The sequence below is a fragment of the Apostichopus japonicus genome, chromosome 9 (assembly GCF_037975245.1).
Source record: "Apostichopus japonicus isolate 1M-3 chromosome 9, ASM3797524v1, whole genome shotgun sequence".
Classification (NCBI taxonomy): domain Eukaryota; kingdom Metazoa; phylum Echinodermata; class Holothuroidea; order Aspidochirotida; family Stichopodidae; genus Apostichopus; species Apostichopus japonicus.
This window is the reverse complement of record NC_092569.1, coordinates 29,310,224-29,323,280: the sequence shown is the minus strand read 5'-3', so window position 1 is coordinate 29,323,280 and position 13,057 is coordinate 29,310,224. Positions and strand designations below refer to the sequence as shown.

General features: G+C 36.9%; 1 protein-coding gene across 1 annotated transcript; it reads left to right on the top strand.

Moving 5' to 3' along the window:
* Positions 1-862: 862 nt before the first annotated feature.
* Positions 863-12,795, top strand: LOC139973061 (trifunctional enzyme subunit beta, mitochondrial-like). Its single transcript, XM_071979428.1, has 13 exons — positions 863-1,023; positions 2,726-2,864; positions 3,314-3,358; positions 4,265-4,296; positions 5,055-5,122; positions 5,968-6,055; positions 6,924-7,114; positions 7,752-7,844; positions 7,983-8,195; positions 8,846-8,973; positions 10,206-10,368; positions 10,639-10,803; positions 11,449-12,795. Exons 1-13 carry the CDS (start codon positions 948-950, stop codon positions 11,482-11,484), a joined length of 1,437 nt encoding a protein of 478 aa, XP_071835529.1. The 5' UTR covers positions 863-947; the 3' UTR covers positions 11,485-12,795.
* Positions 12,796-13,057: the final 262 nt, after the last annotated feature.

Below are 13,057 nucleotides of genomic sequence, written 5' to 3'. Positions count from 1 at the left end.
ATACCAAAAACGTTCTTCAAAATCCATACAGATTGAAAGTTACAGTAATGCTGTCATATGTGTGTTCATGGCTCGATTTTTCATTGAATACACTGATAAGGGGCGATCTTCACAAAAGGATTTGGGTCTTAGAGGAGAGTGGTTATTTTTTCCATATTAATTATTGGCATATCCTATATAGGAGGAACTGCCCCATCCCTCAAACTTGTAAAAACTTGAAAGTGTCCCTTTTCATATCTCAAGTGCCATTTTGGGCAAAGAGTGCCATTTTTTCATTTATTAATTTAACAGTACCATTTTTTATCCTACGTTTAAATATGCTGTATGTTCCATACACCAATCAGTAAATTTCACTGGGGACTAGGATGGGATAACCTAGTCAAATTAAATCAAAATCACATGTCACACTGCCTTTTGCTGCTTTTGGTCGATGTGACCCCCGCCAGGCATGCCGTCCTCCCCTCCGGTGAGATTGCATGTTTTCCGTCGCTATTTCATAAAGGTGAGGTATGTCTGATCGTCATTTGGTGATATTTGATTCCTTCGAGTAGTCTAGCCTCTCAATTTTGCAGATAGGAGTTATGTGGGACACTAATAATCCAAGGAGGGAAACCGGAAACGATTTTGTGTACTAGTGAATATTTTGTAAACATGGTGGTGGCACAAATGTGGGGCACAATAGTCCCAGTATTGCCCCCCCCACCCCCCTCCATTCCAGTCTGGGTTTACCGTTATACAGGTCCCTGTGAAATAAGGGCCAATAACGGATGTTGTGTGTACCGCTATCATCAAGTCGATGAGAGATTTCCATATATTGGAACACATTAGTACAGTTAGACAAAAACTAACTTGTATCTCTCTATACATGTTCTGCATGCAGTGTCTGGCATTACGGTGACAGAGGTCAAGACGATATTCGAATAGTTATTGAAGACTTCAGAACTACCATGGCATCGCGTATTCTCTTTCCGGCAAAGTGTTCCTTGACGATCTCAAGTTCTGCTCAGAAGTGTATCACTAACGGTGAATACATTTGTGAAACTCTCATAACCCTCTGGCTTATAATTTGTTGTGCAATTTATGTTTAGGCTAAATGTGGTTAGAACTTTATATTGGTTAGGCCCAGGCTAGTTACTCCACTGTAGGCTACAGTACACGCTAGGCCTAACTTACAGTTGGTTCATTCTAACCTACAGTAGGCCTAAACGTTAGCTTATATTGTAACGGAAGGGTCATTCAACGTGCTTACTCAATTAATTCACTTGCATTAAAACAATTCAAGAAGCAACTGTCAGGATATGCAATATTCTGCAGGTGCCATTGCACATTATTATTTGTTTCTGGTTAGTGAGAGAGAAGGTCACTTTGTAACTTTGAGTGTTTATCCCAATGATGCAAGGTGAATATATATCTAATTGATGCACAATAAGTTAAAGTCCTAACTTACAGTAGGCCTACCAGTATATGTTATAAAGACCTAAATTTGAATGAAAATAGTTTTGTTTTAATCATCTTTCATAACATTTGGTGGAGTCATTGTTTCTGAGAGCAACTTTTCTCAGAGAGTTTTGAATGAATGCAGCAATTTGACTGAGCCCCGGTTATGCTAAATTGACAATCTTGTCTAACGGTACACCGTACAGTAACGCGAATGCTAGATAACTTTAGGTTTCTTGAAACCTTTGAGCTATTTTTGGTTTATTCCTCGATAGGGACTCTGCCCCCCCGTCCATACCCTGTCATTTTGTTTACCAGTCAAAACGTCCCTTTACCAAAACGTCCCCGTACCAAAACGTCCCCGCTTTTGGTCAAAACGTCCCCGTTGGTCAAAACGTCCCCGTTGGTTAAAACGTCCCCGTAAGTCAAAACGTCCCCGTCTAATACATTCATTCACAGTTGTTAATTTATATTAATGTTAAGTTATTATTTGGCTAAGTTATCGGCATGCAAGTTGGATTACAGGATTACAGCCGCTAAATAAATCATGAAGGATATATCGTTTAGGGCAGAGACGGGAAAGGTAGCTGGGGGCTTTAGCCGTAGTCCCCCTTCTATACCATCAAAAAATAAGAAGGCAGAATAAATTCTGGAAAAGGGTAGCAAAATAGGCAAACAATCACGAAACTCAAAAATATAAAGTGTCTTCAGAAAAAATATATAAACTTATGTGCTGTAGGAATATATATATCACTTTCATGCAGTCCGTCTCGCATATTCCAAAAGTAACTTGATGTACGTAAACAAAACAAAAATTCTTTTATATTCCCTTCCCTCAATATCGTATATATTCATTCAGAAACCAACTCGTGTTTAAAATAAAACCTATTACCCTACACTGCCTACAGCCCTCTTGCATTCTAGTATCTTACCTCAGAAAATTATACTCAAAAATGTTTCCGCCCTCATACCCGGCGTGCACTTCCCACTCCTAAAAACTGTGTTTTCAACCTAAACTATTTATCCTTACTCTTTGATTTGAACTAAAAACATCCACACATGCATTCCAATTGATTATAAAAGCGGGAACGTTTTGACTCACGGGGACGTTTTGACTGCGGGACGTTTTGGTAAAAAGCGGGGACGTTTTGGTCTTAAAAAAGCGGGGACGTTTTGGTAAAGGGACGTTTTGACTGGATACCTTCATTTTCCTCCATGACACTAAGCATATACTTCTAAATAACAATACATTTACTGTACATGTCTTTAATGAATACTATCTCTTCAGTTGGTGTGCGGTCATTAAGTACCAGTCTACCTTACCATGCCACTGCAGCCAAGAGCAAGAAGACACTGGCTAAGCCAGGGGTAAAGAATATTGTTCTGGTGGAGGGTGTCCGTACCCCCTTTCTGATGTCAGGAACAGAGTAAGTCAGCTTCAAAATGTTAATTTTTTTGGAGAAGGGGGAGGGCGGGGGGAATGCATGGAACCTTTTTTAGAACTCTTTTGTTGTTTGTCAATTTGCAGTGAAGCCTGCATTTTACTGATATCTGAAATAGAAAAAAAATAATGCAGGGAAGAGGGTAATCTGTGTGGTTCATACAGTACTTAAAAACGTGAATTTCGTCTTACGAATAAAACTATCATATATTGTGAGAACATCATCTGGCTATGGGCAACCTGAACTGAACTCAACTGCAGTACAGATGCACTATAACTTATTCTACAGTACTAAGGTTTAGTTTGCAGGTACAGTACTCTACTAATTACATAGCTCTCATAGTCCATTAAAGAAAATGATTATAAGAATTATTTAAGTTAAATTTAGAGCTTGTTTATGTCTTTGATTAAGTTAATAACTCTGTCATTCAACAGATATGCTGACTTGATGCCTCACGATTTAGCCAGGGGGGCCCTCCAGTAAGTCAACTTTTTGTTACATCTTTGTGTCTTTATGTTAAAATCCTTCACATTGATGAAAATAAAAAGTAAAAAATTCAAGCTTACTTATTTGATATTTGAAATTTCAGTACTTTTATCTACAAATATTTTGTGCTTTGCAATTTATGGTTCCAAAATTCTCTGCATGAAAGGTATATATATATTCCGCCACTCCTTGTGCCTTCAAAATTGTAGTATTTTCTTAACAAAGTGATAAAGTACACAATCTGATTATAATGTAGGAGAACATACAAAGAAAAATTAAAAATATATTCTGATATTCCTGCAATGATTGTCATCCTTGAGATATTTTCTTGTAGAGTTTATTTCATGCCATACATGTTCAATTTCTGTTTGTCTTATGGGAAATGATTAGTAACTTGAGTCACATTTAAGAGGACATAATCTTACTGTACAATAGCACTTCCTGTACTGTAAAGGGGGCATACAAATATCCATAACTTAATTCGATTTGGATAAATTGTGAAATTATTCAATACTTTTCAGGTATTGATAATATTAGCTGTTCGGAAAAAATTGACACATTTTATCAATTTAGTTTGTAGAGACTATATATATCAGATGGACTGGATCAACCATAAAATAATTTGCCATTACCTATGTGAATACTGACATACTAGACCTACTGTATGCAACATTTAAATTGATCTAGCTCCATAAATCCAGTTAGACCTACTGTACTACCATACATACCCTAAATACAGATTTCTGTAGAGTTAGCAGACTCAAAAGGAATGCACAGATTAAAGAAAGTGGATAACTTCATTAAATATTTGTCAATACGTTACATTTACAATTTATCGTACTTCTATTGATAATGCTTTGAGCCTCTTTCTTACATTTTTTTTATTTTTTCACTTTCAGGGGTCTCTTACAGAAAACTAAAATACCAACTGGTAAGAGATTAAAATTAAAAGGATGTGTCATGACTCGAGTCACTTAGTTTATAAGGAAAAAGGTCACAACTCTTTTTTTTTTTTCACGACATTTTTTCCAAATAGAGATTTAATACGGTGACTCAAGTCATTGACTTGATTCGTGTCAGGAAATCGCACCGGAAACCTTTTGCAGCTCATTTACTTGGTAGTGCTCAAATCCCACCCCCCCCAACCCCCCAAAAAAGGCCAAAGATGATTTTAAGCTCCAATTTGGTATGAGTTTCCACACGATCTTGTAGTATCTTATACAAGATTAAAGACAGTATGAGTTGTACAGTCATCAATCACAAAGTAATGAAATTAGGCAAAAAGTATCGAAATGTTTCCAATAAAAATTGATCAGATTACATTAACTCTGTGAGACACAAAATCTTCTCTATTAGACTTTAAGCAGAACTTTTGTAACATAAATCTCTAGTGTGGAATCCAGTTTTTCTGAATATTACATGGCTAAATCAGACTTTTAGAAGCTGAGAACCAAAAGAAAATTAGAGCTTCCTAAAGGTCAAATGTTTGGATAGACTTCTGCATCATTCGAAGTGGAATCTTGGTTGTCGAGTACTCGAGTTTTGAAATGCCTGACACATATATGCGATACAAAGTTATCATAAACGAAAACCCCCAAAATAGCCATAACATTTAAATAATATTCTTAGCAAATGCATCAATTATCTTTATCAGAAAAATATGAATCTACTCTCCCATATTTCTTTCAGAAATGGTAGATCAGATAATATTTGGCACCGTTATCCAAGAGGTGAAAACCGCCAACATTGCCAGGGAGGTGAGTCTAATAGCCAGCACTGATTTCTGGCAGGATTTTCAGCTTTGAAGAACGTTTTACTTCCAGGAAATGTCTGTCTGTGACTCACTAGTATTGCTGTTTGCAGATCAATATTAAACTTTATGTATTATTTGAGTATTTTTAACTTGCTCCAAATCATATCGACATGCAGAAAGAATGATTCTGACTTTCAGGATTCAGGGATGAGCCTGGGGTAAAAAATAAATTGCGGAACTTTGAAAAAATTGCGGTATAGGCTCCAGTTTGCGTATGCTACAGTGTGTTAGGATAATAGTGTTTTTCCCCGAGGTAGAAAAGAAATCATGGATATTCCACGAATTAGCGGAAAAAGCTCATGCGTGAGGATTAAAGACACAATATGGAGACGCTGGTGTAAACGAAAGCAGTCGATTGACATATATACGAAGAGGGGATATTAGTATAAACACAAGCAACCAAAGGAGTAGTAAATATTAGCCTACGTCTGTAGTACATTTTCGTAGTCTCTGTTTTTGCTTACTTAAGTTGAATTTCAATTTAAACAAGCTCACACAGTTAAAAGGTGAAAAGGACTGAGAACAACAGAAGGCAGATCTGTACATCAATGCAGGTTTGTTAACATGGGTCTTCCTTCTGCACACAAATCAACAGCCTGCCAGGTGTGGGAATGGGCAGTTTTAGTCAAGAAAGTAACATCTTTACTCGTTTGGTAGAGCATCATGTTATTATGTTTGACAGAAAGTTGTAAAGAAATGGAATAAATTGAGATTACTTCAGATACATATATTATTTTGTGAAGTATGGTTGTAATCGTCTCATTGTTCCTTTCAAATCTCTCTTTTCAGGCGGCCCTTGGTGCTGGTTTTGCCAAGAGCGTACCAGCACATTCTGTGACCATGGCCTGCATTTCATCAAATCAAGCTATTTCTACAGGTAGGTACACATTTGTAGCCTGTTGGCAGGACAATGTCTCGTAATCTGTTATCAGCGTATAGAGTGTACATTACTGTGTGCAAGTAAGGTTTATAGATGCACATTTGAAGCCTGTTGCAGGACAGTGTCTTGTAATCTGTTATCAGCATATAGAGTGTACAGTACTGTGTGCAAGTAAGGTTTATAGATGCACATTTGAAGCCTGTTGCAGGACAGTGTCTTGTAATCTGTTATCAGCATATAGAGTGTACAGTACTGTGTGCAAGTAAGGTGTTTAGGTGCACATTTGTAGCCTCTCGCAGAACAATGTCTCGTAATCTGTTATCAGCATATAGAGTGTACAGTACTGTGTGCAAGTATGGTTTATAGATGCACATTTGAAGCCTGTTGCAGGACAGTGTCTTGTAATCTGTTATCAGCGTATAGAGTGTACAGTACTGTGTGCAAGTAAGGTTTATAGATGCACATTTGCAGCCTGTTGCAGGACAGTGTCTCGTAATCTGTTATCAGCTTATAGCGTGTAGGGTACTCTGTGCAGGAAAGGCTAACGGACAGTGTACAGGACAAAGAACACTGCAAGGCTCTGTACTCTGCTCTGAGTACTTTGCAGGGTGTAGTAAGGGGTACAGACATGGTGTGTGCTTTACTAGCTACAGTAATGCATGTAGGACAGCTTGCCTAACACAGTACTTTAAGGGAAAATAGTACGGTGTGCTTATAGCATGCCTTTTGTGGTGCAGTACTGGTTACTTTGAAGCAAATGGGACAGAATGCAGCACAGTGTCTTTAACAACATTACTGATACAGCATGTATGTTTATATAGACTTCATTTAATAATTTGTTTTTGTTTTTGGTCAAATTTTCTAGGAATTGGTTACATTGCATCTGGTAATGCTGATATCGTTGTCGCTGGCGGGGTTGACTTCATGTCAGATGTACCAATCAGGCACAGTCGACAGATGAGGAAGTTTATGCTGAACCTCGGCAAGGCAAAGACTGCTGGTGCTAAACTGGGTCTTGCATCCAAATACCTCAGTTTGAAGGCTCTGTCACCAGAGGTATATGTTTGCGAGTTTAGTGCAACTGAAGTACCCCTTTCCCAATTCCCTTAACTATATGTATGGGAAATGAAGTTGTTTCTAGTAAAGTCATTAGTTATCCGTCTCTATTCTCTTTCAGTGGTAGAGTACTTATATATTGGGAGACTTATAGACACTGAAATTACTGAGCATCATGATGGTGGCTGTGAAATTGGGCAAGGGACCTTTCTTTGAGGAGACGGTTAGACACAGCTGCACAGTGCAGAATGCATTATTGTTGAATGGGTTGCCTTTCCTTCCGGCAGTATTGAGAAAGTGGTCAAATGCTGAGGTCCACTCTCATTCTCCTTATGGGGTGGGGGGGGCGTTAAGTGGTTAGCCTAAAATCAGGAATTGTTTGCCTGCATTACTATTCTCTGAACACTCATTGAATACAGACGGACGATAATTCAAAGAGCCAGTGTCTAAACTCTCATCATGTGGAGATAATGTTTCAATGAGCTACTGTACTGTTTGGCTTCCTTAAGTTTGGGTTGACTAGGCTAACTTAGAATAAACTATTTGCATACCTTGTGACCTGTACCTGCTAAGTTAGTATTAACACTTGTTTCCACCTTGTATTAGATTGTGTTTTGTTATTTTCATACTGCTTTAGCTTCCAGGTATTGCTGAGTTCTCCACTGGTGAAATCATGGGTCATTCTGCAGACCGACTGGCTGCTGCGTTTGGTGTCTCTAGAAAAGAACAGGTTAGTAGAATATGTGCCTGGTTGTGCCTAGGTTAGGCTTTAGTGCTCACATTACCCTTCAGTGCTCATTCAGAATTACCCTTTAGTGCTCAGGGTGAGTACAGTAATAGCTTCCAACCTTCTTCTATCCCTGTATAGGATGAGTACAGTATCAGATCCCACACCTTTGCTGACAATGCCACAAAAAATGGAAACCTTTCCGACAGATTGACGTACATCGTACCAAAGACTGGAAAAGTGGTGGAGAGGGACAACGGCATCCGAGTCTCAAGCATGGAGAAGATGTCCAAGTTGAAGCCAGCATTCATTAAACCCCACGGCAGCATCACAGCAGCTAATTCATCGTTTGTGGTAAGCTGTCTCGGAGCCATATTAAACCAAAACATGTAACTAGCTTTCCTATTGAAAGTACATTTGATGATGATCAAGAAAATGTATGTTTAACAATGCTAGATCTAAAACACATATAACTGAAGGGCATCAAAAGTACGTTTTCAGAGTAGAATGAAATGGAGAATTTGTTTTGGTTATACTTGAGACCGATATTGCACACCCTGGGCATTCAAAGTGATTTAAGCTTCCTTGCAGAGTTATGAACAAGTCCATTTTAGTTTAAGGTCAAGTGAAGTCATTACTGGCATTGTTCCTGGATAGAATCAAAATCATTCACTCAAGCCATGTTACTTTCTCTGTCCAGAAAATCTCATCAAATATGTTCGAGTGGTCTTGCATTGGGAATTTAGTGACTTGTTACAAACACTGCATCCTTGCACATTCATGAAGGTATCTTTGTGGCTTGCTTCAAGCATGCTTCCATTTGTTCCTATCATTGCAGTTAAATACCATCTTCAGAAGGTACTTTTTCACCATTCCGTGGATTTGTATCTGTACGTCCATGTCGCAGTGCTCTGCCTAGCTTGTTTTACAAAAATGCTATGGTAGCCTCATTTTGCAGCATACCAAAGTAAAAGTTTGTTGCTATGACATATCTTCTTCATCAGAGTGATGGTGCATCAGCCTGTTTGATCATGACAGAGGAGAAGGCCCTGGAGATGGGATACAAGCCCAAGGCCTATCTGAGAGATTTTGTATTTGTTGCCATAGATCCCAAGGACCAGCTTCTTCTGGGGTAAGCCCTCCCACCCCTTCCCCCCACCCTCATTTAACCCGATCTAGCAATGTTGTTAAAAGAAAATATACAGTGACTGTTACCATATGTAGACACACAAATGTTATAGATGTGATCAGATCACGTAACTTACTTACTCATTATTGTTTTTTGATATTTTTTGTTATGCTCTCTTGGGAGTTTAAAAAAAATATATATATATCTTGGGAGTTTGATAGATACAAATGGACAACTGCATTAAAACCACGAGACTCTGTCTTAAAGGTTGAATAGGTTTATTCCTGCTACTACCTGTCATACTTTCATTCTTTTTTACTTTTCTGTCACCTTGAACACATTAACAGACAGCTGAAGTATACAGAACCATGCTGTCATTAGATGTTTGTCTTCAGGTGCATAGCCAGGATTTGTTCATGGGGGTGTTTTGCTGGAGACTGACATGGGGGAGGGGTCTAAGGGGAGGGGGTGTCTTTGGCAAAAAATGGAATTTTAAGGCGTCTAGATGCAAAATGGTGCAATGTTTGAGCTCAAATCATGCAAAAGAATATTGCTAATTATTTTGTGGAATAATTCTATTCACATCAGAAAAATGTAATCCTATATAGATTCAATTATTGATGCAAGGAAAATGACCTATATATATACAGTACAAAGTGCATCGTTGTAAGGAGGATTGGAAGAGACTCGAGTGAGGCCCGGAGGAGGGTGCGATAATTATCACTAGCGTATCTCTCCAAGTCACTGGTGTTTTCTGCATATATTTTTTGGGGGCACTTGGGCCATGGGGGGTGTTTGAACACCCAAAACACCCCCCTTGGCTACGCGCCTGTTTGTCTTCAAGGATCTTCTGACATAAGAGGTTGTTTAGTGACATCTGGTACGATAACGTGTATGTTGTTGACAACATGTTAATATATAGCATCATAGAGACACTACCTGGTAGAGCCTTACTTAAATAAACCTTTGGACACAACCCACAAATGTCAGGCACAGTCTTGGTGAAGAATGGTGAATTTATTTATTATTGATGTGGTTTTGGATTGGAAGTTTAATTCCTTTGATCTGTGGTATCTTAGAGTCTATGTCAGTAAATATTTACGTGTTATATTAACTTTATGAAACTTACCACAAACATATTTGGCAGATTTCTATATAATGAGAATTAAACATTGTTTTGTGTGACCATAATCTTTCATTTCTTGTTTTTTTAATTTTTTTTTTAACCCCTGCAGTCCTGCTTATGCCACACCACAAGTCTTGGACAAAGCTGGTCTTAAATTGTCTGACATTGATGTTTTTGAGTACCACGAAGCTTTCGCAGGTCAGATCCTGTCAAACCTGAAAGCAATGAACAGTGACCACTTTGCTAAGAAGTACCAGCACAGAAAGGGCAAGGTCAGTTAAAGCTTAGTTGTAGCTTTGATTCAACTGTAATTCTGTACGTTACTATTAATGACAAAATATCACATGATCAGACAGTAAGAATGAGTACCACTTAGCAGTAAAAGTATGACATAATCCCATCCAGCGCCGTTTTGGCAGTTTGGCTCGAAAGGAACTCAAGGAAAGGGACTCGAAAGGAAGTTTTCCTCTGTAATTTGATATCAAATTTACATGGAATGGTTTAAAACATGTTATGTATATACCTGTGCATTCTATTTCCAGCTTGGAGAGATTCCAATGGATAAATTCAACCTCTGGGGCGGGTCCTTGTCCATCGGCCATCCCTTTGGTGCCACAGGGGTCCGACTGGTAACCACAGTAGCCAACAGATTGGAAAAGGAGGATGGACAATTTGGAGTCTTGGCAGCCTGTGCAGCCGGAGGACATGTGAGTAGGATGAAAAATATATTCTGTTTTGGTTCCTTTATATTTCAGTAATCATAGATGGAAATATGGATAAACCAGATTGTAATATGTTGGTTGACGAGGTAAAATTATTCTCTTAAAGGTTGACAAGTTGATTGTGACAGAGCTTACGGCCTCTAAGTTTGTTCATATGATATCACCTTGATAGTTGTGTTTTGTTGTTTACTCAACACCGGCTTCCTTTGCCCGTGCCTGCTAAATTCTGGACCTATGATTTTGTTAAGCTGGACCTTCCTTCATTTGTTATGTAATCAATAAAGTGGACATCACTGTTTTGTTAAGAGTTGAAAAAATGAGATGGATACGAAAAAAAACAGTGATAATCTAAATATTAAAAAAAAAGTATTTACAAGAATTACTTTGTCACTTTCTTTCATTTATTTGTGCAAATTTAAAGAAATATTCTGGTTCTGTCAGGTCATTTTTTTTTTATAGATAATTTATCATTCTTACATTTTAATCATTCTTAATAATAATATTTTATGTATAATTTATTTATAATAATTTTATTTTTCTAATTTTATTTTTTTCTAATTGATTTATAATAATAATTTATAATTATTAATTAATAATAATTTATAATAATTTATCATTCTTACATTGCAGGGTCATGCCATGGTTATAGAGAGGTACCCATCCTAAGAAGCTCCTCCACCTTTGAGATGAAGCAGGGTATAAAACAAACACCTCCAATAGGAGCAGAACAAATTAAACTACAAAAACTGTGACAGTTTTAAAATAAATTGTACAGCTGAACATAATCCAACAAAAGACAGATAATGAACACTCTGAAATAACAACCTATTAACTTATTGGTTCTTATGAGTTACTTGGACAAGGTCATTCTCTTTTTAAGTTTCTATCGATCTTCAAACATAGACATTTTTTGTATCAGAAATACTACAATTAATAGAAACAATCCAACTGTCATTGACAGAGATGAATTCTGGAATTATTGGTAAAATTTCATTACAAGACAATCTGAAAGTATATGTCGTTCAACTCCAGCTTACTCGAGTACCTTGCTCAGACTTATTCTGGGACCAGATCAAGTTAATTCGTTTTGGATAGATTTCAGAGTGAAGTCAGTAAAGGACTTATGTTTTGTATGCACAGAAAATTTACCGATCATATTTCGAAGAAAAGTTTAAAAATTATCAATTTTGAAGGGCAGGAACAAAAGAAGCAGATGTTAAAAAGGGTTTTGTGACCTAGTCTGCTTGATGAATAACCTTTTGATTTAAGTCTAATATTATTTGCATTCTTGGGAAAAAGTTTTACTGTTCTGTTGGATATTCTAGAGTGGTTAGCTTTTCAAACTACAGATTAATAAAAAAATAAATAAATAAAAACATTTCTCCATGGCAGGAATCAGTTTTTGAGCCAGCTGTAGGAATCACTAAAGTCTAAACAACAATGACAGTGTTCAAATAAAAACATGTTTCGCATGAAATGATGTACAAGTTGTGATATTTGATATATGTCAGTGGACATTACAGTGTGTGACTTAAAAAACTGAGCTTAAGTTATTCAGTTTTCACATAAAGCAACTTTTGCTTAATACGTTGAATAAGTAAATTAACATAAACCATTATTGCTGTTTTTCGTTAATTTTTTCTTTTGTTTTACTCTCAATTTTTCAAATGATGCAAAAATATTGCCACATCACCAGAGAATGTGGATCAAAACCCTGAATTCTGTTTTGAAATCTCATCCTGTCTGGAACTGTTTACAATTCTCCTGACTAAATATTGGAATGAGTCTAGTCTAAGACTGATCTTTAAGGGTGTAACTAACTGTTGGGTACAATTGTAGAATTTGGTCCTTATTGTAGATATTAGTTGTTTATCTTAATGGCTAAATTATGCAATGTTTCATGTTCAGATGATACTTAATACAAGGCATCATTGTACAAAATAATCGTTAAATAAATGCCTTGATGAAAAAAATTAATGAATTGAGTTATATTTATTTCAAGTGTCTTCTTTGTTCTGATTTTTGCTTGTTATAAATTTGATCTAAATGTCAAATCTAATTGTGTTTTAAATAAAAAAAATGTCATGTAACATTTTAGCCATGAGTCGAGTCATTGCTAGTTTCTTTCCTGACGTCATGTTTGTATTAATAAATAATAATAATAACAAATTTATACAGCGCTTTAATCAATCGAGAGATGTTGTGTCACAAATGTTTTGTGGAACAGGGTTCCACAATT

What these genes read in the sequence shown, in the direction of transcription:
- LOC139973061 (XM_071979428.1), top strand. Translation starts at nt 948, where the DNA reads ATGGCATCGCGTATTCTCTTTCCGGCAAAGTGTTCCTTGACGATCTCA. An exon ending in GAAAACTAAAATACCAACTG is followed by an intron (nt 4,297 to 5,054) that starts GTAAGAGATTAA and finishes TATTTCTTTCAG; the next exon opens with AAATGGTAGATCAGATAATA. An exon ending in TGAAGGCTCTGTCACCAGAG is followed by an intron (nt 7,115 to 7,751) that starts GTATATGTTTGC and finishes ATACTGCTTTAG; the next exon opens with CTTCCAGGTATTGCTGAGTT.